This window comes from Staurois parvus, unplaced genomic scaffold (assembly GCF_062004578.1).
Source record: "Staurois parvus isolate SC_StPar_1 unplaced genomic scaffold, SC_StPar_1.0 ptg000186l, whole genome shotgun sequence".
NCBI classification, from domain to species: Eukaryota; Metazoa; Chordata; class Amphibia; order Anura; family Ranidae; genus Staurois; species Staurois parvus.
Genome location: NW_028317982.1, coordinates 6685431 through 6711751, shown reverse-complemented (window position 1 = coordinate 6711751; position 26321 = coordinate 6685431). Strand labels below are relative to the sequence as shown.

General features: G+C 43.7%; 1 protein-coding gene across 8 annotated transcripts in view; it reads right to left on the bottom strand.

Moving 5' to 3' along the window:
* Nucleotides 1-25971, bottom strand: part of CPEB2 (cytoplasmic polyadenylation element binding protein 2) — a 142958-nt gene extending 116987 nt beyond the window's left edge. For 3 of the 8 annotated variants that reach the window (XM_089677420.1, XM_089677421.1, XM_089677423.1), the window contains exon 1: nt 24699-25970. In XM_089677420.1, the coding sequence (XP_089533546.1) occupies nt 24699-25724 (1026 nt within the window). In that variant the 5' untranslated portion in view covers nt 25725-25970. Of the gene's footprint in view, nt 1-24698 lie in introns of all 8 variants that reach the window. The other 5 variants (XM_089677424.1, XM_089677427.1, XM_089677428.1 and 2 more) reach the window with 3 other exon arrangements.
* Nucleotides 25972-26321: the final 350 nt, after the last annotated feature.

Here is a 26321-nt window from a genome sequence, read left to right as displayed (position 1 = left end):
GGGAGAGCCACCCTACGTGTCCCAGTAACCTGTCACTGGGACTGTGGTTTGGTTTATACCAGCGGCCGCCGCATTTGACCAATAATTGACTTGGGTAGAAATAAACTCAAGTTTACCAAACATTGCTGGCAGGCAAACATTTATGCTCCTTTCACAAGGGTAGGATTCTGTTCCAATCAGTAGGGCATCTGAGCTGTATGGGCAGCCAGGAGTAAAGCTCAGCTGTCCATTTACACCTGGCTACCACCAAAATGGAAGAGTGCAGAGACTTTTTTTTTTCCTTTTATTTAACACACGCAATCATACCCGGAGGTAGACAGGTGTAAACAGACAACTCAGTTTATACTCGCCTGTCCATAGGGATGCATGGACCATCTGATTAGGTCCGCTTGAAAACCGGTTATGCTGCCTCATAGGACAGTCAGAGGAGAATGAAAAACGCCTCCTACAAGATTTACCAGCTGAACACTCAGTCACATGACTGCTAATGAGAAAAAAGGTATTTAGAAATTTATATTTACTAAAATAATTGCATTTCTGTGTAATGTGGAAAACTGGATATAGTGAATGCAGGGTCATGGGTTAAGGAACACTTTAAATTCGGTTTAATATTGGAATTTAAATCAAAATGTGAAGATTTTCTAGCTTATATGGAGCATCTAGATAGAAAGAAAAAAAAAAAAAAAAGAAAGAAAAAAAAAAAAAAGGGAAAGAAAGGAGGTTTTGTGCCTAGGAAAACACCCTGAAAAAAAACCCATGTACGTTTCCTAATATATGAGGATGCCTAGGCACTCCTACACATACAGCCTCATATTTATATATTTGATGTGTGAGATTATGGTACTTCTGGTAGCCTATAGCTTACCTCAACAGTTAAGCAGGGAGGCCCAAGAGACCAAAGGGAACCTTCTAGCGGCTAACATACAAACCTTAATTTATTTAATGCAATAGTAAGAATATGGAGGGACGAGAATGACAATAAGTCACATCCAGTACCCACACCCCACAGCCTTCCAATACAGAGGACCTTGGGACTATTCACAAAGCGGCACCTGGACCCGAAGCGAATTGAAGAATCGGCTTGGGTGAGGACAGAGCTGGGTCCCTGGACAAGTAAGTGTCCTTATAGTAAAAGTCAGCACCTACAGTATTTGTAGCTACCGACTTAATTTTTTTTTTTTTAGGGGGGAGGCTGAAGCTCTTCTTTAAGCCGGACATACACTAGTAGAATTTTGAACAAAAATGCGTACAAAAATTCTCAGAAAAATTCAAATGTCATTCAAATGATTTTGTCTGCTTTTAACATTCGATTTTGGAATGAATTAATTTTACCAAATTAAATAAAGATCAAATACACTGGTAAAAGTTTGGACAATAAGGAAAAACATTTCCATCCTGCTCTTTTGAATGTTCTCATCACTGCGGTTGAAGACAAATGTTGATTTAATCTTACTAATGACTAGAAAGATAGAAAGAAAAAAAAAAAAAAAAACCCCACAACGTCCCACAATATTCTTACAACTAAAAACATTTTATAAAACTCTACTAGGGCATACCCAGCTTTTTATAGGTCAGAGCCCCAGTGCAGACTGGATTCATGGCAGTAGAGTCTGCCTAGGGGAATAAACATGTATGTGTGATCAATACAGGAGAAGATAAATGGAAGTGAGAGATACTTTGGAGGGGTCAAAGTAGTCCACGGAGCAAAGCTAATAACACAAAGATAATATAGAAAAGTACAAGAAAAACTTCTCTGGTGTGAACAGAATTCAGAGCCCAGGGCAAGAAAGTCAATTGATTGCCAAAGCACCACCTATCGCTGGTCGATAAACCAGTTCCTACGCATGTATTCAAAACAGAACAAAATCAACATGCATTTTCAGTTATGGATTCATTACAAAAATCAATGTATTTTTAAAATGCAACTAGCAAATGTGTGGCTGGGTCTCCATATCAGCCTCCTCTAATCTCTTGTACAGAGGGCTGTCTCTAAGGCTACTTTCACATGGAGGAGTTTAGGCTTTTTCCATGAAAAAAAAACGCCTGAAACGCTTCCCTATGTATGTGGATGTATAGCTATATATGTTTTCACACTGAGGCATTGTGCTTGTGGCGCGGTGTGAAAACTCCTGCTTGCAGCATCTTTGGGGGAAAAAAAAAAAAAAAGCCCCAAAAACACCTCTTCCCATGGAAATCAATGGAAAACGCCTCCAAGAAGTGTTTTTGGTGCAGTTTTTAAGTCACGTGTCCTTTAAAACTATCAGAAAGTGTGGCAAAAACTCCTATGCGTTTTTGCGGCAGATCAGTGTGAAAGTAGCCTAAATGGAAGTAATCGACAAGTCAAGCTGCTGGGGAGCATGCCAAAAAGATGACCTCATTACTCCACTGCTGCTCATTCACTGTCCAATCACATGTTGGCAGGCAGAGATGTGACCCCTGGTGCCAAACAAGTGGCCCTTTGGCTCTGTGCGGGCACTGGGCCCCTGCATTCAATCTTGTGTCTCCCCAGCCTAAGACTCCTCAAGTATGTCCCTAGTCTTCAACAATTCATATGGCATGTTTTCAGCTTCTATCACTTGTAGCATACCAGAAGGTTTGACAATATCCTGTAACATGCCTGACTTTGACCATCTCCTGTTGTGTGTCTTATCTCTGGCATAGAATATTCACTGAATATTCTGTGCAGCCCTTTGGTGATGTCAGAGGCAGCACCCCATAGCAAGAAAGTTAACCACCGCTGCATGAAGCTCAATTAATTAAAATTTTAAAATTCACTAAATACATTCCAAGTGCATCAAATATTAAGATTTAAAAAAGGTCTTGCATTCTCTTGAGAAAGCAGCATCAGCTTGAGTAGAAAATCCAGTCATCTGACACCATGTTGGAAGTAGTGGCCACTCTGCAGAGATGTAATGTCAGAAGCTCCCCAATAAGCAAAGCTCACATTTCCCATCTGGAGAGCTCTAGTTTTGACACAACAGATGTCAGACCTCGGCAGGGAGACTGCTGTTTCCACAAAACATGGGCCCACTATTCTCAGCTGCAAAAAAGCTAGGGAAGGGAAACCAGTGAAAGGCTGTGTGTTGGGGGGTGGGGGGAATCAGGACATGTCTGATCATTATTATTATTATACAGTATTTATAAAGCGCCAATGGTTCGCTCAGCTCTGTACATTACAAAGGGGGACAGAACATGTGACAGAATACCAATACAATGCAAAACATGAGGGGATTGAGGGCCCTGCTCTTTGGAGCTTACAATCTAGGAGGGAGGGGATAGTAGTACAGGAGGAGATAGCTGTGGGGGATGGAGTGGTAGGAAGAGTGGAGGAGGTCGGCAAGTTAGCAGGGGGTGGGGTAGGCTTCCCTGAAGAGGTGGGTTTTCAGGGTGCGCCTAAAGGAGAGGATAGTAGGTGATAATCTGATGGGTTGGGGCAGGGAGTTCCAGAGGATGGGTGACACCCTGGAGAAGTCCTGGAGGCGGGCATGGGAGGAGGAGACCAGGGAACTAGAGAGAAGGAGGTCTTGTGAGGAGCGGAGTGTGCGTGTTGGGCGGTACTTGGATATTAGGTCAGTGATGTAGTTCGGGGCAGTATGGTGGACAGCTTTGTACGTCAGTGTTAGGATTTTGAATTTGATCCGTTGCGCAATCGGAAGCCAGTGGAGGGATTGGCAGAGGGGGGTGGCGGAGATGGAGCGGTTGGAAAGGTGAATGAGTCTGGCAGCCGTATTGAGGATCGACTGAAGCGGTGATAGCCAGCGGCGAGGCAGGCCAGTAAGGAGGGAGTTGCAGTAATCGAGTCGTGATATGATGAGGGAGTGGATGAGCTGTTTAGTGTTTTCTGGGTTTAGGAACGTGCGGATTTTGGCGATGTTGCGGAGGTGGAGTCTGCACGAGTTTGTTAAAGATTGGACTTGGGGCTGGAAGGATAGGTTAGAGTCCAGAATAACTTATTAACCACTTCAGCTTTGGAGCATTAACCCTCCCTCATGACCAGGCCATTTTTTGCTATAGAGCGCTGCATTATTTTAACGGACGTCTGCGCAGTCATGCAACACTGTACCATAAATTCAATTTATATCTTTTTCCCCCCACAAAATAGAGCCCTATTTGGTGATATTTGATCACCTCTGGGTTTTTAATTTTTTGCGCTGCATACAAAGACCGACAATTTAAAAAATTTTTTTATTTTCCACTATAAAAAAACATATCTAATAAAAAATTTTCTTCATACAATTTAGGGCAAAATGTATTCTGCTACATATTTTTGGTTAAAAAAATTCACCTCAAGTGTATATTGATTGATCTACGCAAAAATTATGGCGTCTACAAAGTATGGTATATATACACACTGGATTTATTTATATTAGTAATGGCAGCGAACAGCGACTTATAGCGGGATTGCAATATTGCAGCAAACAGTCTGACACTGACCCTTTGTGGGAACAAGTGATACTAATACAGTGAACAGTGCTAAAAATATACACTGTCATGGTATTAAAGTACACTGGCTGAGAAGGGGTTAACATCGAGGGAAATCAAGGGGTTAAATAGTGACTAACCAGTGTTTTACTGTGTGCTATTTTTTTGAACAGATGTGCTGGATTGCATGCCCTGCTTTGCAGTGAACGACAATCCAGCACATCGCCAGTGACAGGACACAGCTCTGCCTTTTATACATAGGCAGAGCTGTGTCCGGTCACCCTCCTCGATGATCAATGGGTGCCAGCGCTCATCTATTGGTCGGTACCTGTTGATCGGCTTCTGCTGTGTCCAATCACAGCAGAAGCGGCGCTCCGTCAGTGCACGTGCCCCCAACAGTGTTTATATACGAGATTTTGCACAGAACGTACTCCCTGTAGCAAGTGGTTAAATCAGAGCAGACAGTTCTCAACACAGCTAGAGAACTGACCATGGTGTGCTCTCAAGACTAGTGTGATCAGTTGTTAAGAAAGCAGAGGGACTGGCAGGAACTGCCAGGGATTTCAGACAAAGGAAGCAGTACAAAAACAGAACATGGCACTTTTTCATAGACGTGCATGGTACAGCAGGCACATATCAGGAATTTGACATGTTGGGTTTACATATTCTTTAATTGCAGCAGAAAAAAAAGTCACCAGCCTAATATTGTTTTCTGGCAGAGCTGTGCAATTCTTAGAACAGGATGGACAAAAAAAAAAAAAAATCACAAAACCCTAGCAGGCAAATAGACTCCTACTGTATATATGTATTTAAACTGTGTTTTTAGCCATTTGCCTGGAGTTCAGCGCTATCCATTTAGCCTGAGCTGGGATTTAAATATGCCAAGTGAATAACTAGCACAGGCTGCAATCAACCTCCCATAAAAGAGCAGGAAAGCTGAGCCTGTTCATAAACATCGAATGTCATGGAGGTAAACCAGGACGGCAAGCATTTCTGTAAGCTACAGATCTGTAAAAGGGTTAAGGCGTGATGTCAATCCAATAGTCAGCTGCTGAACAGGTTTAAAAGGCAGCAGATTGTTCTTTGCACTGTAGTGATCTGCAATGAGGTGCAAAGATGACTCAGTGCTAGAAGATAAAAACATAACTCCCGGCTCATCATATGACAAGCTCACTTACCAGCATGCATAATGCACACAGCCAGCTTTGCTCTGACAGTCAGCAACGCATCCAAACACTGCGCTGTGATCTCACCATGCTTTATAGTCAATGTTCACAAATGCACAACATCAACAGGACAAAGAAGGACTGTCATGGCTTTTTAACGTGGATTTCTGGGACACCTTCACAGTCTATGGTGGCACATGCTTTTGTCTGTCATTAACATCACAGAACAACTGAAGAAACACAAATTACTCCTGGATCTAAACCGACGTGATAGCAATCATGACAGAACTGAAGCCCTGAAATGAAGGATGTCAAGACTGTGTATGAGAGGGCAGGGGGCTCACTGCGTCTTCCTTGTAGGCACCAAACGACCCCCTATACGTTTATTAAAAGGGGACACCAAGCAATATCCTTATTCCCCCAAGTATTATTATTATGATACAGGATTTATACAGCGCCAACAGTTTGCTCAGTGCTTTACAATAACCCGGGAGATAATACAGCAACAATACAGTTCAATACAAGAGAGATAGGAGGGCCCTGCTCCTTGGAGCTTACAATCTAGGAGGGAGGGGCTAGTGGTACAAAAGGTAGTAACTGTGGGGGATGGACTGGTAGGAGGAGTAGAAGATTTCATTATTAGCTGAGGGCAGGATAGGCTTCCCTGAAGAGATAGGTTTTCAGAGATAGCCTAAAATTGAGCAGAGTAGGCGATAGTCTGATAAATTGGGGTAGAGAGTTCCAAAGGATGGGGGAAGCTCTGGAGACTAGGTGTATAATCCATACACATCCCCTGCCTAACAGCCCTGGAATTTATTTAGTGTGTTTTTCTGCCTCCTTTTAATGTTCCCTGTGAGCTCCTGAACCTTTTTCCCCCCACCATAGCTTGTTTGGAACAAGCAATGCACAGTTGTCACGGTCATGTTCACTGCTCCATAGTTCCATAGTCTGGCTGAAAAAAAGAAAAAGAAAAAAAACAAACAAAAACAAAAAAAAAAGACAAAAAAAAGTCCATCCAGTTCAAACAAAACAAAAAAAACAAAAACAAAAAGGGGGTAGAAAAGGTATGCCCACACTTTACACACTACAAATCCCATTGTTTGCCTCATGAGCAAGCAAGAAAGGGTGGCTACATTCCTACAACAGTGGGACAATGGGGAATAGAGGTAGCCACCCTCTAGCAGGAAGTTAGAGAAGAAAAAAAAAAAAAATTTTAAATTTCAAGAGGAATTTTCTATTTTCAAGCCAGAGTTCACCTGAAAAACAGAGCTCCACCCAAAAGGGGAAGTTCTGCTTTAAAGACAGATTCCCCCGTTCCCCATTAAGGATTGGCACCTTTGGGGAGTGGGTACCCGAACTTGACAGGTACCCACTCCCACTTTCGTGGCGATCAGGAGTTGTCCTCCTACCCTCTCTGTTGTCTTCTGGGACACGTGTCCCAAAAGACTACGGGGCCCATTCAGGAGGAGCAGAGCTACTCGCACATGTGCAATGGGTACCCGGCTGTGAAGCCGCAAACTGTCTCAGCCGGGTGCCCACACTGAAGATGCCGGTGCCTAGAACACCAAATGGCTGGTGAAATGGGCTGCGGGGAGGACACCGCAGAATCGTGGGAAAGGCGAGTGGCTGTTTTTTGGTTTTTTTGTTTTTAAAGTCAGCAGCTACAGTTTTTGTAGATGCCGGCTTATTTTTTCACAGTGCGACTGGAACTCCACTTTAAGCCGCTGAACACAAAAATGCACACACACTGAACACACAGCAAAGCCATCTGTATTGCAGCACACTGGGATTGTGTGCAGCGATGATACCATTCACATTCATTGTCAATGCTGGGGGGACACCCACTCTGGAAAGTACAGCCCAAAGCAGGTATTTTCATAGAGGATCTGCACCCAGCACACAGTCTAAGGCTGGCCATACATTATATACAGTTGCAAGAAAAAGTATGTGAACCCCTTGGGATTACGTGGAGTTTTGCATGAATTGGGCATAAAATGTGCTCTGAACGTCATCTAAGTCACAACAATAGAAGAACACAGTCTACTGAACATAATACTACACAAACATTAGATGTTGCCATGGTTTAATTGCACATAATATGTAAACATTCACAGTGCAGGGAGGAAAAAGTATGTGAGGCCCTAGCTTAATGACTTCTCCCAGAGCTAACTGGAGCCAGGAGTGAGCCAACCTTGACTCCAATCAGTGTGATGATATTGGATGTGTTCCTGACAGCTGTCTTGCCCTTAAAAAACACACACCTGTTTTGGGTTTACTGGTTTCAAGAAGCACTGTCTGATGTGAACCATGCCTCGCAGAAAGGAGCTCTCAGAAGACCTACAATCAAGAATTGTTGACTTGCATGAAGCTGGAAAGGGTTAAAAAAGTATCTCCAAAAGCCTTGATGTTCATGTGTCCACGGTAAGACAGACTGTCTACAAATGGAGAAAGTTTAGCACTGTTACTACTCTCTAGGCATGGTCGTCCTGTAAAAATGACTGCGAGAGCACAGCGCAGAATGCTGCATGAGGTAAAGAAGAATCCCAGAGTGTCAGCTAAAGACCTACAGAAATCTCTGGCACATGCTAACATTTTTGTTGACACATCTACAATAAGGAAAACATGAAACAAGAATGGAGTACATGGGAGGACACCACGGAGGAAGCCATTGCTGTCCAAAAAGAATATTGCAGCACGTTTGAAGTTTGCAAAAGAGCACCTGGATGTTCCACAGCACTACTGGCAAAATATACTGTGGAAAGATGAAACCAAGATTGAGTTGTTTGGGAAGAACACACAACACTGTGTGTGGAGAAAAAAAGGCACAGCACACCAACATCAAAACCTCATCCCCACTGTAAAACATGGCGGAGGGAGCATCATGGTTTGGGGCTGCTTTGCTGCCTCAGGGCCTGGACGGATTGTTGTCATTGATGGGTAAATGAATTCCAGAGTTTATCAAGACATTTTGCAGGAAAGCGTAAAACCATCTGTCCGCCAACTGAAGCTCCGCAGAGGATGGGTGATGCAACAGGACAATGACCCAAAGCATACAAGTAATTCAACAAAACAATGGCTGCAACAGCACAGAATACGCCTTCTGGAGTGGCCCAGTCAGAGTCCTGACCTCAACCCGATTGAAATGCTTTGGCATGACTTTAAGAGAGCGATTCACACCAGACATCCCAAGAATATTGCTACACTGAAACAGTTTTGTGGAGGAGTGGTCCAAAATTACTCCAGATCGTTGTGCAGGTCTGATTTGCAACTACAGGAAACGTTTGGTTAGATGTTATTGCTGCCAAAGGAGGGGCAACCAGTTATTAAGTCCAAAGGTTCACATACTTTTTCCTCCCTGCACTGTGAATGTTTACATGTTATGTGCAATTAAACCATGGCAACATCTAATGTTTGTGTAGTATTATGTTCAGCAGACTGTGTTCTTCTATTGTTGTGACTTAGATGACGTTCAGAGCACATTTTATGCCCAATTCATGCAAAACTCCATGTAATCCCAAGGGGTTCACATACTTTTTCTTGCAACTGTATGTTCTTGCACAATTTTCCTTTAGATTTACCAAAACCATATAATATAAAAAAGGTCAAACCTAAACACTTTCAATTTGTAAGCAATCAGGCAGGCCCTTGCACTACATAGTTGAAGGTAAATCTAAAGGAAAAAAATTGAAGAAAATTGTATAAAATGTATGACCAGCTAAAGCATGCATCACAGCTGTATATGTCCTGCTTTCTGAACACTTGTATGAAAAAAGCGCACGTCATCTAGTCTGATGGCAATAAAGCATTTACATGCTGAGGCTAGATCAACTTTCACATTTGCAGACAAGAAAATTATGCGGTTTTTATTATCCTAAACTTAAAAAAAAAAAAAAAAAAACCACGCACACTTCTAATGCCCATATGAAAAATGCAACCATTTTTATTGATCATTGTCAACCTCCTATATAAAAACCTACAGGAACACAGCTGAGGCTGTCTGCTGGAGATCCCTCCGGTCACCCCTTTTCTCCTGGTGTCAGGAAAACTTGTCAAAAATGATTCATGCTAACAGAGGAACAAAACAGCAGATCAACATGACACTTAGGGGTTTATTTACTAAAGCTGGAGTGTGCAAAATTATTATTATACAGTGTTTATATAGCACCAAAAATTTTACTCAGCGCTGTACAATATAGTGGGGGACAGTACAGTAACAAAACAATATACGAGAGGTTCAAGGGCCCTGATCTTTTGAGCTTACAATCTAGGAAATCTGGCTCACTTCTGCATAAAAACCAATCAGCTTCCAGGTTTTATTGCCAAAGCCTAATTAAACAAGCTGAAGTTAGAAGCGGATTGGTTTCTATGCCGAAGTGAGCCTCATTTTGCACTCTCCAGCTTCATTAAATAAACCCCTTAGTTTAATTTAGACAAGTACACCCTATAGAGGGATATGCTTTGTTCATATTTCATGTCTGAGGTTTACAACCACTTTAAAAATCACAAAAACTCCACGTAAACACTTGAAATCCATAGATAGTTTGGAGAAAAAAAATTATATATATATATATATATATATATATATATATATATATATATATATATATTTATATATTTTATTTTTTTTTTATTACCCTTTTTGCCATCTGTGTTCCTCTGGTGAGATTTTGCTTCCTGTCCTGGAGGAAAGGGAAAATCTCTAACATTAACTTGTTACTAAACCCAGGGCCCTGCATTCATTATATCTGGTCTCCCATGGATATGCAATTATTTTAGTAAATAACTGCCAAATACCTTTTCCTCATCAGCAGTTAGAACAGTCTTGAGACTTGCTGATCACATACACTCTCCCAAGAAAAAAAATAAAAAGAAACCCTCTCTAGCAATACACACCAAACTGAGCATGTGACCATGGGTTCAGTCTGTATCAGGTGGTCATTTCAACAAGGAGGGGCAGAGAAGAAAGGATCAAACAGCCTTTTTACACAATGCAGAGGATTAACTCCTTAGGTTCCACAGTGAGCATAACAAGCATGCTTTATTGCATATACAGACTGATTTTAGCATTGTGGGTTTAGTAACACTTTAAGGTAACCGCTTTCAACAGTTGTCACTGAACAAGTGTTTTTATGTAAGATTTCCCCTTTGTTCTGACAGCTGTAGGTTTTGGGATTCTCCCCCACTTTCAGTCCATGGTCACCAAGCTAGAAGGGTAAATCTGTGGAAACACCAATACCAAAACTTGACAGGAGATCTAAAAGCTGTCCATACACAGAAAAGAAATTAAGCTAATGAATCGGAAACGATGGGAACGATCTACTATCAGACTGATTGATTATATACATCGAAGAGACAGAGGATGGTGATAGCCTGAAGGGATCCTTCTGTAATACTGGTTGTCCAGCATCTTTCTTCTGAGAGCAATGGTGGATACATATCTCCAAGCCATTATATCCATGCATTTATGACTCTTATTAGTTTAAGGGTCCATATGTTCCAGTAAGAGTCCTACTAATATATGGCAGTGTTTAACTTCACATATACTAGGACTTTGGGACCATTTTCTACGTTTCTCCTTATTTGAGACTTTAGATTGATTGTGTTTTCCATACACTTTTCCTTTATATATGTACACATTTGTGATCAATGGTTTATTCATACACAGCTTCAATTTTTGCCAAGTTAGTTTGTTGAAATTTGGGCTCTGCTGACATCACTTGGCTCAACAGAGAAAAAAAAAAAAAAAAAGTCAGCCAATCAGTGACTACATACACTCAGTGCCAGTCCTGCTTCAGGTATCCTGACAGCAGCGGTTTCCAGCTGTCAGCATACATTAGACAGCAGTGGTAGATTCCTCCATCCACACCTAGTGCAGATTGGAGAATCAACAAATTTCCCTCATTCAGTCCAAGAAATCTTTACTCTTGCAGCCACCTCAACCTAAACCTACTTGTAACAGAAGATCCAAAAATACACAGATGGTTAAAGTACATGAGAATTTTGCATGCTATTATTGCCCCGTAGCAAAGTTAGGTTGGGGTGCCCCAGTTAAATTAATGACATTTTAAAAAGGGGGCCACTGGTAACCACAAGTACAGCATGTGCCCTAGAGGTACAGTGCATGCTTGTTGGCCTTCCTGAACCTCTGCTTGTCCTTGGAGAAGTTTCCCAGTATGAAATCACCAACTGCCGACTAATGCTGAATATGCGCTTCTAAGATTAAGATCCCACCATTGCCAGGGCATTTTATATAGAGGTAATGACCGCTTTAAAAAATGGTAGTTACTGTTTGATGTGTAATAGAAAGCCCAAAACCAATACACTCCTTCCTTAGGAGAGAAAAAAAAAAAAAAAAAAAAAAAAATTGTACTTTTTCTTCATGACATATTATAAAATTGATGTCACATCTGCTGGCCATGTCACAAGGGTAGTGGAAAGGGAAAAAAAGCTGACATTTTCAGTGAGTATCATTATAATTCTGGGTGTACATCAGCAGATCATGACGCTGGTCTCCATCATGTAAAATATACCTCAGCAAAACATGGCAAAAAGAAAACAAAAGGGGGAATTAAGGGCTTTGAGCTCTCTTGTTCTGTTTCAAACCCTGAATGCCATTTAATCCCAGTGCTGACGGAGAGAACTCCACTCTCTGTAATGGACTGCAAAAGCCCCTTGTATGCCAAAGCATGGACAAGCTGTACACAACTATTAATAAACGGATCAAGAGCAAAGACTGTATTTCCTAGGACAAGGTTTATATTGTAAGTCGGCAATAGTTTACAAAACAGAGGTTGTATGAAATACGACAAATTGGTACAACAGAGCCGCAAACCATGAGCACTTCTCAGGACTCGACACCCAAAAAAATAAATAAATAAAAAAAATTTGTCAGGTCTGTGCCTTATGCAGTTTAAAAAAACTGAACTGCTTTTCATCCGACTTTTTTTTTTTTTTTTTTTTTTAAAGAAACCTAAGGCTAGAATCCCCATTCAAAGATTTGTACATTGTGATCATATCCTCTCTTCTCCAGGGAGAAGTTTAATGTTTGTAGTCGTTCCTCATAATGGAGGTCCTCCAGTCCCCATATTAGCTTTGTCGCCCTTCTCGGAATTCTATTCAGCTCAAGGACATCATTCCAGAGGACCAGTGACCAAAACTGGATAGCATAGTCATGATGTGACTGAACCAGAGTTTTGTAAAGTAAACATAATCCCCTTTCACATGGGCGAGATTCCATCCTGATCAGCAGGTGATTGATGGACACATAGATCCCCTGCTGATTGGCGCAGAGTGGGCAGATGACATATCCATGTCTGCTCCGTTTCAGCAGAGTGGACAAAGACAGTGCCCATTCTGTAGTATGGATGACCAGGAGTAATTGACTTCGCTGTCCATTTACACGTTACTACTCTCCAATCCTATCTTTTTTTTTTTTCTTCTGTGGATGCGATCGGAGGTAGGTGGGTGTAAATGAACACCCACCTGTCCATAGGAATGCATGGACCTTCCGATCAGGTCAGAAAACTGACAGGCCAACCTGATCGGATCCTCCATGTGAAAGGGGCCTCATTTCATCTGAGTAAATATCCTGTGCATTAATCAGTGACTTGAGTTCACATCAAATATATATTGAAAAAAGGAATGTGTTCACCTCCACTGACATTTCAGGGGCCTCAGCAGAAATGTCTCTCAAAGTGACATATGCGCCACCTTGAGAAAGAGGCCCAGAAACATCGTTGGAGGTAGAACATGTTGTCTTCACTACAGTTTTGATGTGACCTCAATAAGTTAGGTTTGCATGGAGTGCTGGCTTGTTCTAAATGTTAAGATTTTTATTCCTGTCTGTGCCCCTGTTGGGCAGATTCACCATCTTTATCCTGGTTTCCTTTGCTACGCAGACAAAAGTAGAGGTAAAAATCCAAAAATGTTAAAGCGGAGCTCCAGGCCCCCCCCCAAAAAATTTTAAAAAGTCAGCAGCTACAATTACTGTAGCTTCTGACTTTTAATATAAAAAGGACCCTTACCTGTCCAGAGATCCAGTGATGTCCTCACTCAAGCCAATTCTTCAATCTGCTTTGGGTGCAGGTGCTGGCATCTTAAGTAAAGGAAACCGCCAGTGAAGCCTTGCGGGGTAAGGAGGATGGGACGAATTTTCGGCTCAGATCTGACTCAAAAGTGGTATTGTGTACCTGTCAAAACCAGGTACCCGCTCCCCCCTCCAGCTTAAAAAGTGCCAAATGTGGCAGTGGGGGTGGGAGGTTGGGGGGGGGGGGGGAATACAAAAAGAAATTCCCCTTTTGGGTGAAGCTCCACTTTAAGCTGACAGCTACACAGAACTAGGAGGGAAAAATCTTTCATTGGGAACACTTGTCTAGTAAAACACTGTTTAAACAGGTATATTCCTTACTAAGATTTTCTCTCACTTCCTGTTGTGTCTACAGAACATATTGCAAATATTTCCAGTGGAACACAAATGGTTAAAAACAAAAATCCAGCAGGATTTAGCCATTCCTACTCCCTAAACTTAAAAAAAAAAATAAATAATAATTTCATCTTCTCATCCAGATGTCTGTCCAATTGGCAGCCAGTCTCAAGCAGGGTTCCTCCAGAAGTTGCAAAGGGTTTCTGGAGTTGTGGTTGATTGACCTACCATTTGATGGTGCCTGTATTTATGGATCCAAAAGCCAGAAGACATTACACCAAAAATCATTGTAGCCCTCTGCAAGAGTTGCATTCCGACCACCACCGTAGGGCGGGCATTCTTCCCATTGACCTAAAGTGTAAGGTGTACTTTTCCCTTGACCCCCAATTAATTTTAGCAGGGATCCCCTGGACCTGAAAATTATCTTAAGGGTTCCTTAGCTGTAAAACGTTTGAGAAAGGACGGTTTATGAGGCAATTTCTAACATGTTCGTCATTCTTGGGTTGATCATCCTTGGTCAGCCAGAACAAGACTTTCCAGTTCTTTTATTCGCTTATGATAAAGCCAAGACTGGTGAAGTCTTCATAGTGAGTGTGAGCTTTTACACTTCTTACAATTTTTCATCTTAAATCTAATACCAAAATTAAACCAGGAAAGCAAAATATACTTGCCAACATAAGTTGTAGCTGCATAAAATCTTACCGCTTCCAAATAGATCCACTGCCTTATATATCGCAATAATAAAAACTCGACAACTGATATCCCACAAAATGGACATATTTTATAATCCCATTACTATTCTGGAAAATTACAACCCTTCCTGGGAAGAAAATTACAAGGGTGTCTTTATCCCTGCTGGATGATGCAGCAGGGTTGCTCACTTAATGGTCTTGAATGCCTAAGGTAAGAAACTGGCAGGTTACCTTTTCTAAAAAAATAAATAAAAAACGAACAGAAACCATATGAGGTGTATGCAATAAATATGATATAAAATTCTGTCCCTTAAAGCAACCAGAACAGATTAGTATAATTACATAAAGAAAGCTGATATGCGCTTGGTTGCTTTGAGTTACTGAACCCTCCTGCTGTAAAACTGTGGACCCTGGCTTCAACGCAGACTAATGCATATTTTTCTTGCGGTTTTATGCGCGAAAAAAGCTGGTTATGAAACATCCCTTACATGGTACATCTTCAATACTAGATAAAACATAGGAATCTGGTCGGGCCCCAATACGCCAAGTCTATCCTGGGCTCTGCACAATCATTGGACAATAGGCAGAAATTACAAGATGTGAGTGAGCGGTCATCTAGAAGTTTAACTTCAAGGATGCATCTCAACAGCAGTATGAGTGAGAATTCAGAACGAACATCTACATCAATTACAAAAACAGTGGCAACCGGAACAATAAGCTCTGGCACAGGAGCCAGGAATAGGACGCTGCCCGTTTGAGCTCATTAGCAGATATGCTATGAATAGCATGACCACTGCAGTTGTATATAGTCATAGAATCTTAGGTAACACGACTACTGGTAGGGGACGGTAAAAATAGACGTGGTCATCTGGACCTTGCAGTCTCAACGTTGCTAGTGGCTGAGCTAACGAATCAGTCATTTTCACCGAAAATAAAAAATAAAAACACAGCAGAGTAAAAAGGCAGAAAAGGAGAAAGGGGGAAAGGAAAAAAAAAAAAAAAAAAGGAAGGGTACACAATACAGTTTTACAGTCATTTCACAATTCTTCCACTGCAGAAGGCAGTGCCACTGACGTTAAAAGCGTATTCCTAGGCACATACTGGTTATTCAGGTTTACAGGCTATTGTAGAATCAGAGGCCAATTGATGAAAAACACAAGTGCCTATAAGTGTAGCTATTATCCATGGAAACTCTTCAGAATAAGCGTTTTGTTATTATAGTGCAGATGATAGAAATAAAGGTTAAACCAAGTTGGCTGATACAAGCCTTTTATTATTGGGCGTTATGTAGCGCCAACAATTTGCACAGTGCTTTACATACTATAACGTTCACACCAGTCCCTGCCCAATGAGCCTACTATCCAAGGTCCCTAATTTTACATGCACTCACATACTAGGGCCCAATTTGAAACAGGAACCAATGAACCAGCTAGCATATATCTTTGGAGCATGGGAGGAAACCGGAGTACCCAGAGGAAACCCATGCAAGAACAGGAGAACGTGCGAACTCCATGCAGAGAAAGTCCTGGTTGGGATACAAGGCAGGGGTGCTAACAACTATGCCACCTATAGACCCATTATGCACTGGACAAAAAAAAAAACCCACAGTATACGAAAAACATTTATATGGATCAGGTCATCTGACTGCCGACCAATATACAACAGTTTTCATAAATCAGCCAACATGGATGTTAATGTGAATATTCCAGTTTACCATATACAAAGCAGTAGTGCGAACTACAAGGACACTGTGCTACCAGAACTGTTGCTCACTGAATGAAACAAAAAATAAAATTAAAAAAAGCCCCCCAAAAAATAAAATAATTTGCAGGAAACATTGTTATGATCAGGTCATCTGAATGGCAGATCTGGTCCAGCCTTACTTCCCTATACTACAGCTTTCATAACTCAGCCCACAAGGATATTCATGGAAATATTCCTGTTTACCATACAGCGTTCTGTATTAGTTATGCAGAAATCCAGTAGCTAACGCCACATCCTGAACAAACCAAACAAGCAATCTGTTTACTAGAGACAGCATTTACATAAACAAAATAGAAGCTGTGGTACATCCATTGACGGAGTTCTACTAATAGATGGTATATACCCTGAGCAAACAAAATATGGTACATGCAAAAGCCAAAGATCAGCAATGCCGGAGGTGGGTGGAAAAGAAATGTGTTTAAAACTGAAAGCCTTGTGTGATATGACAAACCCACAGAGTCATTTTCATGTAATCAGATAAGCGGAATGCCTGGCCACATAAGCAGGCTGCCAGAGATCCAATCTCGCACAAAGTCATTGTTACACCATCTTGTGCGCAACCACTTTTACAAAGGGCATCTCAAAGCTTTAACAAGGGTATAGAGGCGTCACAAGCAGAAAAAAAAAAATCAATATATGGGATCAGTCCTGCTGTACTGGTTATCAGTAAAGGAGATCTAGAGCCGCGGCTTGCATTGAAAATGAAGGGCAGAAGTCTTTCATGGTCAACCAGCCAGCAACAACCAAACAAGCTACATAAAATGACACCTCATTTTTCATATTTCTTATGCCAATGGTAGATACATGGTCATATCTGAGCTAGCATAGGATCCATTGTTTTAAAAACCTTAAACATACATTTAGAGCAGGGCTTGACAAATCCCTAGCCAAATTACAGCTGGCGCCATCTTTTTTGCAGTTAATGGAGCTGGCACTTAAAGAAAAATCTGCTGGCTCCTGGATTCCATATTAATTTGTCCACCCCCGATTTAAACTAAGTCAAATAATGGTCAACCTAACAGCATTGTTTCCAGCAGGTGATAAGAACCCTACTAATTAAAGTGTACTCTTCAGTGCTGCTCAGCATCAGATGTCAATGTCCAGATAACACACTGGAGAAAATGTAAAACATGCACAATAGGACTACAAGGAGACATCCAGACCGCTCACTAGGTCTTCTGCTGAAGGGTTGTTGAATGGGTTAAAGACATAAAAACAAATAAAAATGCCACATCATAGATGGAATTTTCGCCTGTTCCAATTTTGGCAAAACCACGCAACTGGCCAGCAAATAGGCAACCTCAAACATCACTCTATGCCAACTGTGCCAATATATAAACATGTACCTATAACGCTACCACCTCCCCCTCTCTGTTGGGGTCCCCCAAGGCTCTGTCCTCAGGCCCCTTCTCTTCTCCATCTACACCTCCTCCCTCGGCAAACCGACACACTCCCACGGCTTCAACTATCATCTCTACGCCAATGACATGCAAATTTACCTCTTCACCCCTCACCTCTTCAGTCTCCGCCCGTATCACCCACCTACTGAACGACATAAGACTGGATGTCGCTCCATTTCCTCAAATTAAACCTTTCCAAAACCGAGCTCCTAAAATTTTCCCTGCGCCCCCCCCCCCCCCCAATCACGACCAACACCACCACCATCAGTCCCACCTCGCAAGCCAAAGTCCTAGGTGTCACTCTAGACTCAAACCTGTCCTTCCAACCCCATGTCCAATCGTTGGCAAACTCATGCAGGCTCCACCGCCACATCTCCAGAATACGTCCGTTCCTAACCCCAGACACTACTAAACAACTCATTCACTCCCTTATTATCTCACGTCTGAACTACTGCAACTCCCTCCTCACCGGCCTACCCCATCGCAGACTATCCCCGCTTCAGTCTATCCTGAACTCAGCGGCCAGACTCATCCACCTTACCAACCGCTCCGCATCTGCCACCCCCCTCTGTCATTCCCTCCACTGGTTTCCGATTGCCCAACGCATTAAATTCAAACTATTAACATTGACATACAAAGCCATTCATAACGCTGCCCCAAACAACCTCACCGACCCGATACCCAAATACCACCCAACCCGTACTCTTCACTTCTCACAAGACCTCCTACTTTCTAGCTCTCTGGTTTCCTCCTCCCACGCCCGACTGCATGACTTCCCCCATCCTCTGGAACTCCCCACCCCAATCCATCAGACTGTCACCTACCCTCCTCACCTTTAGGCGCACCCTGAAAACCCATCTCTTCAGGGAAGCTTACCCCACCCTCACCTAACAGCCGATCTCCTCTACTCCTCCTACCGCTCCATCCCCCACAGCCACTTCCTCCTGTACCACTATCCCTTCCATCCTAGATTGTAAGCTCGAAAGAGCAGGGCCCTCGAACCTCTCGTGTTTTGTATTGTTTCTGTATTGTCTCATGTACTGTCCCCCACTATAATGTACAGCGCTGAGCAAACCTTTTGGCGCTATATAAATACTGAATAATAATAATAATGTACATTCCAATGCAATGACTGGGTAATAGGATTGGATAACAAGAGCGTAACACAATTAATGTGAGCACTCCAAGGGGACACCCAGGCTTTAGGCACTAGGCCACTTGTGAAATATGGAAGGGTTAAAAAAGACAAAAAAAAATAAAGTGGGAGATAACATTAAAAGACTGCCCATTTTCATTATTTTGACGAATAATGCCATCAAAATGGAAATCTCACAATGCCACCCTATGCCAGCAATGCCAATGAAATGAAGACCTGTATATCCCAATTCAATGACTATCATTGGGACTGGATATTAAGAATTCACAGCAAAGACTTCTTAATCAATATGATCGCTACACACCCAGATTCATGTCACCAGGCTTCTTTAGAAATGAGGAAAGATTAAACAACTTAAACAAAAAGGTATATACACACTATAAAAAGACAGAACAGTTAGCCAATTCCCATTATTCTACCAAAATAATGCAAACAGCCAACAAAAATTGCAAAGCTCACAGGGCCACTATCCAACCCAATTGAAAGATTCTGTCATTGAACTGGATTTTAGACATTCACAACATACAATTGATGAGGCTGCTACATGGTGACACTCGGACTGCTGTCATTAGGCCTCTTGCAAATTTTAAAAGGGTTAAAAAGCACACAAACAAATGAAAATGCACCATGAAATGGAAATGTATTCATGTGTCACAATAATGGAAACAGGCAATGAGCTTGCAAATTAGCAACGTCACAATGACACCTTATACCAACAGTGCCACGAAGACCTGTACAATTCAGTCTATGGTTTTGATCACAATAATCGAAACAGGCAAAGGGCTAGCAAAATGGCAATCTCACATTATGACCTTATACATGTAGTGCCAATGAAGACCTGTACAACCAAGTGCGTGGTTTGGCCAGAAAAATGACAAGGATCTAGCAAAAAATGACAACCTCACAATGCCACCCTATGCCAATGAAATTAAACCCTGCCTGCACAAAACCAATGCAAGGATTGTGTAATAGGATTGGATATACGGAACTCACAGCGACAACCACACAATCAATATGAACATTACAAGGTGACACCCAGATCAGCATCACTGGGACATTTTGTGAAATATGGAAGGGATAAATGACAAACATGGAGATACACCATGAAAGAGAATGGTTTTGTCAGAATAATGGAAAATGGCAAACAGCAAAAAAATGGGACTTGACTAGATGGTCACAGAAAGACAATTGAAGTGATCACTACAAGGTGACAATCAGACCAGCGTCATCAGGCTTCGTAGAAAATATGAAATGGGTCAAAAGACAAAAAAAAGGGCGATACAGCATGAAAGATTGTTTTGTAAGAATAAATTTAACCAGGTAAAGAGCTAGCAAACGAAATGTCAAACAATCAATACCACCCTATGCCAGCTGTGCCAATGAAGACCTTTACAACCCAATGTAATGACTGTAAAGGGAACAAATATTAAAAAAGGGAGCAAAAACAAAACAAAAAAAAAATGTGATCACTATAAGGTGACAGAAGGCTTCTTGGAAATATGGAAGAAAAATTGCAGCGTCACAATGCAACCCTATGCCAACGAAGACCTGTTCAAGCAATGTGATCATTACAAGGTGACAACCTCAGACCAATGTCACTAGGCCTCTTGTGAACTATGGAAGGATTAAAAGACATTAAAACAAAATGGAAGATACAAAACGAAATATGGAATGGTTTGCATGGTTTATCATAATAATGGAATACAGCAAAGAGCTAGCAACCTTACAAACGCAACCCTATGCCAGCTGTGCCAGCGAAGACCTGTACAGCCAAGTGAAGTGAATGTAACAAAAATAGGCAAAGACCTTGCAAAAAACAGGACTGGATATTGGATGCTCACAGCAAAGGCAAGATGTGATCACTACAAAGTGACAACCAGACCAATGTCACTAGGCCTCTTGTGAACTATGGAAGGGTTAAAAGACAAAAAAGGGATGAAAGATGGCTTTGTCATTGAATGGACACAGGCAACAAGCTGGTAAAAAATGGCAACCTCACAATGCCACCCTATGTAAAGGACGACCTGTACAAGTCGATGCAATGACAGTGTAATAGGGCTGGATATTAGGTACTCACAAAAACAAGACAAATAATGCAGTCATTACAAGGCAACACCCAGACCAATGACACTAGGACTGTTACAAAATATGAAAGGGTTAAAAGACAAATAGAAATAGGCAAAGAGCTAGCAACCTTACAATGCAACCATATGCCAGCTCTGCCAATGAAGTCCTTACAACCCAATGCAATGACTGTGTAATGGAAACAGGCAAAGAGCTAGCAAAAAAATGAGACTGGATATTGGATGCGAATGGCAAAAGCCTGATGACTGATGTGAACACTACAAGGTGACGACCAGACCGATGTCACAAGGCCTATTACAAAACATGGAAGGGATAAAAGACAAAAGGGAGATGCACCATGTGAGATGGTTTTGTCAGAATGGACAGGCAAAAACCTAGAAAATATGGCAACCTCACAATGTACCTTATGCCAATGAAGAGATGTACAAGCCAATGCAATATCAACATAATGGGACTAGATTGTAGCTGCTCACATTGAAGACAAAACAATCAATGTGATCTTCGCAAAGTGACCCAGACCAATGTCATTAGGTCGCTTGTGAACTATGCAAGAGATTAAAAGACAAACAAAAAAGGAAGATGCAACATAAAATACGGACTTGTGTGCATGCGTTTTTCATAATCGAAACCGGCGAAGAGCTAGCAGCCTTAGATTACTACCCAGCTGAGCCAATGAAGACCTGTACAACCCAATGCAATGACTGTATAATGTAAACAGCCAATGAGCTAGCAGAAAATAGCACTGGATATTAGATGTTCACAGCAAAAGCAAGACAATCAATGTGATCATTACAAGGCGACAACCAGGCCTGTGTCACTAGGCCTCATGAAATTCGGAAGGGTTAAGAGACAAAAAAAAAAAAAAAAAAGGGAGATACATCATGAATGATGGTTTTGTCGGAGAATGGAAACAGGCAAAGAGCTAGCAAAAAAGGCGACTTCATAATGCCACCCTATGCCAGCAAAGAGCTCTACAACCCAATGCAATGACAGTGTGATATGAATGGACATTAGTAGCTTACAGCAAAGACAGGACAATCTATGTGATCACTACAGGCCGACTACAGAACATAAAAGGTTTAGAGGACAAAAGAGATGCATCTGAAAGATGGTTTTGCCAGAAGAATGGAAACAGGCACAAATGTAAACCTTACAATCCCACCCTATGCCAGTGAAGACCCGTACAAGCCAATGCAATGACAGTGTAATGGGGATGGATATTAGGTGCTCACATCCAAGACAAGAAAATCAATGTGATCACTACCACATGATACCCTGGCTGGAGTCACTAGGCCCCTACAAAATATCGAAGGGTTAAAAAGACAAAAGAAAAAAGGGAAACAGCAGCCACACAATGCTGCCCTATGCCAATAAATACCAGTACAACCCAATGCAATGACTGAGTGACGGGAATGGATATTAGGAGCCGACAGCAAAGTCAGGAGAATCAAAGTCAGGAGAATCAATGTGATCACTACATGGTGACAACTAGGCCTCCAACAGAATTTGGAAGGGTTAAAAGACAAAAGGGGAGGGGGGGGTATAAATTGTGAAATAGGTTTTTATCAGAATCATGGAAACAGGCAAAGCGCTAGCCAAGAGAATTCAACCTTGCAATGCCACCCCGTTCCAGTGAAGACTTGTACAATCCAATGCAATGACAGTGTAAAGGGAATGGATGTTAGGGGCTGACATCAAAGGTAAGACAATCAATGTGATCACTATGAGATGATAGCCTGACTCTGACTGATCTCACTGGGCCTCTTACAAAATACGAAGGATTAAAAGACACATAGAAACAGGCACCCTCACAATGCCACCCTATACCAATAAAAAACCTGTACAACTCAATGCAATGACTGTGTAATGGGACTGGATATTAGATGTTCACATCAAAGACAAGCCATCCAATTGGTCATTACAAGGTGACACCCAGACCGGTGTTACTGGGCCTCCTACAAAATATCAAAGGGTTAAAAGACAAAAGAAAAATGGAAACACACAACCTCATAATGCCAGCTGTGCCAATAAAGGCCTATACAACCCAACGTAATGACAGTGTAAAGGGAATTAGATGCTCAATGTGATTACTACAAGGTGACACCCAGACCGGTGTCACCAAGCCTCTTACAAAATTTGGAAGGGATAAAAAAAACAAAAAAGGGAAATACAATCATGAAAGATAGTTTGGTCAGTGAATGAAAACAGGGGGAAGAGCTTGCAAAAAATTGCTCTCTCAAAATGCAACCCTATGCCAGCTGTGCCAATAAAGACCTGCACAACCCACTGCAATGACAGTAACTGGATGTTAGGTGCTCACAGCAATGAGTATACAATCAATGTGGTAGAGGTGACAACCAGGCCAATGTCACCGAGCCCTTCACAAAATATGGAAGGATTAAAGGACGGGGGGGGGGGGGGGGTGAATTATAAAGATGGTTTTGTCAGAAGAATGGAAACAGGCAAAGAGCAATGGCAGTAACTGTGTAATAGGACCGGACATTATGTGCTCGCATCAAAGACAATACAGTCAATTGGTCATTACGAGGGGGCACCCAGACTGGTGTCACTAGGTCTCTTAGGAAATATGGAAGGATTAAAAGGGCAAAAGACAACTGGCAACCTCCCAATGTTGCCCTATGCCAGCTGTGTCAGACCTGTACATCTCAATGCAATGACAGGGCAATGGGACTGGATATTAGGGGCTCACACAAGACAACCAATTGGTCATTACAAGGTGACACCTGGGCCTCTTAGGAAATATTTAAGGGTTAAAAGAGATAGAAACAGGCAAAGCGCTAGCCAAACCTGAACCTCACAATGCCACCCAATAAAGACCTGCACAACCCAATGCAATGACAGGGATAGAAGGTGCTCACATCAAAGACACGTCAACCAACTGGTCATCACAAGGCGATATGGGGCCTCTTACACAATTCTGAAGGGTTAATAGACAAAAGGGGAGATACATCGCAAAAGATGTCTTTGTCAGAGAATGGAAAGGCAAAGAGCTAGTAAAAAAAACTGCAATCTCACAATGACACCCTATGTCAATAGAGACCTGCACAACCCTGTAGAATGGGATTGGATATGGTCAACCAATTGGTCATTATAAGGTGACACCCAGACCGGTGTCACCGGGCCTCCTACACCGGTGTCACCGGGCCTCCTACACATTATGGAAGGGTTGACAAAAGGGGAGATACATGGTGAAAGATGGCTTTGTCGGAGAATGGAAATGGGCAAAGAGCTAGCAAAAACAATTGCAATTTCACAATGACACCCTATGCCAGCTGTGCCAATAAAGACCCGCACAACCCTATGGAATGGGACTGGATATTGACTGGTCCCATCAAAGACAAGCCAACCAATCGGTCATTACGGGGTGACACCCAGGCCTTTCCCAAATACTGAAACACAAACAGAAACAAAGATCCAGCCACACGCGTACGGGTCGCTCCAGCCACACGCGTACGGGTCGCTCCAGCCACACGCGTACGGGTCGCTCCAGCCACACGCGTACGGGTCGCTCCAGCCACACGCGTACGGGTCGCTCCAACCATACCTGCCCCCCTGTGAGAGCGCCCCTACCTGGTGGTGGTTGTAGTTGTTCCTCTGCTGGAGGAAGGCGGCAGCCTGGTGGTGTTGCGGGTTGAGTTGGGGACTGACCGGGGACCTCCGGCTCTGCTGCTGCTGTTGGCTGATGTTGATCTGGGCGGAGAAGGGGCTGTTGAATCCGGGCACGTTGATGCCGGGGCAAGGGTTGGCGGAGACCGGGGAGAAGCTGTGGAAGAAGGCCGGGTTGATGGAGGAAGGGATGCCGGGGTAGAAGCTGTCAGGCTCCGGGCTCTGCAGGGCATTGAGGTTGGCCGGGTGGGGCGCCGCCGGCTGCTGCTGCTGTTGGGGGGCCAGCTGGCTCTGCTGCGGCGGAGGGGGGGAGGAGGTCTGCACCGACCAGGGGGTGCCGAATCCCGGCAGGGAAGGGGAAGAGCTGGAGCCTCCTCCGGGGCTCTGGTCGGCCGGTCCGGGGAAGGAGCTCCCTAGGAGCAGGTGTCCGCCCTGCGCCTCCATCTGCAGCTTGGACTTGTGAGGCAGAGAAGGGGGCGATCCCGAAGCATGGGGGTCGGTGACGGCGGGTGGCGGCCCCTCCTCGGCCGAGCAGGAGCTGGAGGAGGAGGAGGAAGAGGAGGACGGCGAGGCCGGCAGCAGCAGCTTGTCGGGAGCCTCCACCCCGAGCTCCTCCGCCTTGGGAGAGCCCTGGCGGTGATGATTAACCTCCCCCGGCTTCTTCAGCTCCTCCCTGTACGCGGCGCCCTCCTGGGGGCTGAAGTCCTTCCTCTTGTGGCCCTTGTCCTGGGCCCCGGGGAGCAGCAGGGCGGCGGGAGGGGACACCTGGAGGCCCCCGCTCTTGCTGTGCTTGCCGGCCACCCCCAGCAGCAGCTCGTCCTGCATGACCTGCGGGTATCCGGGCAGGAATAGGCCGCTCCCCCCCGCCGGGTACTGCGGGCTGCTCCGGTACGCTCCCCCGCCAGCGCCGAACAAGCCGCCGCCGCCGGCACCTCCTCCGCTCCCTCCGCTGGCGGCTGTCTGCAGTAACCCGAAGCCGTAATCCCCCATTGACCCCCTCCGCTAAAAATAGACTCCGGGAGACGAGGGCTATTTATAGACACGGTACGGGGAGAGAGAGAGACAGAGGAGCCGCTTCTACCAGCACCGGGCACCGCTCATCCCCTTGTCATGGTACGGGAGGGGGTCACCGTAGGGATCGGGGACTGGTGTGTACTGGGGAAGGTGCCCTGTGCCGTCCTCTCTCACCCCCCTCCTCTCCTCCTTATGCCGGCTCTACTACCGCAGCGCCCCATTAAGAAGCCCGGAAGCCGCGTCAGTGTGACGTTCTCCGCCCGGACATTAATATTCAGCCAGCAGCAGCAACCCTCACCCGACCCACCGACCTACCGGGGACGGCCTGCTGCTACTTAACCCCTTCCTGGGCGCCCGGTCATGGTGCTGCAGGGGAGAGAGGAGACCCAGGATGATGGAGGGGGGGAGGGTCAGCCCTACCGGGCTGGGGGGGGGGTCAGCCATACCGGGCTCGGGGGTCAGCACACGTCTCCCAGCTCCTCTGGCTTCACACCTCATTTTTCCTTGTTTTGCACACCTGAACCCTATTTTCACAGCTAACACCCCATTAACATCGGTGCAACTCGGCATGCG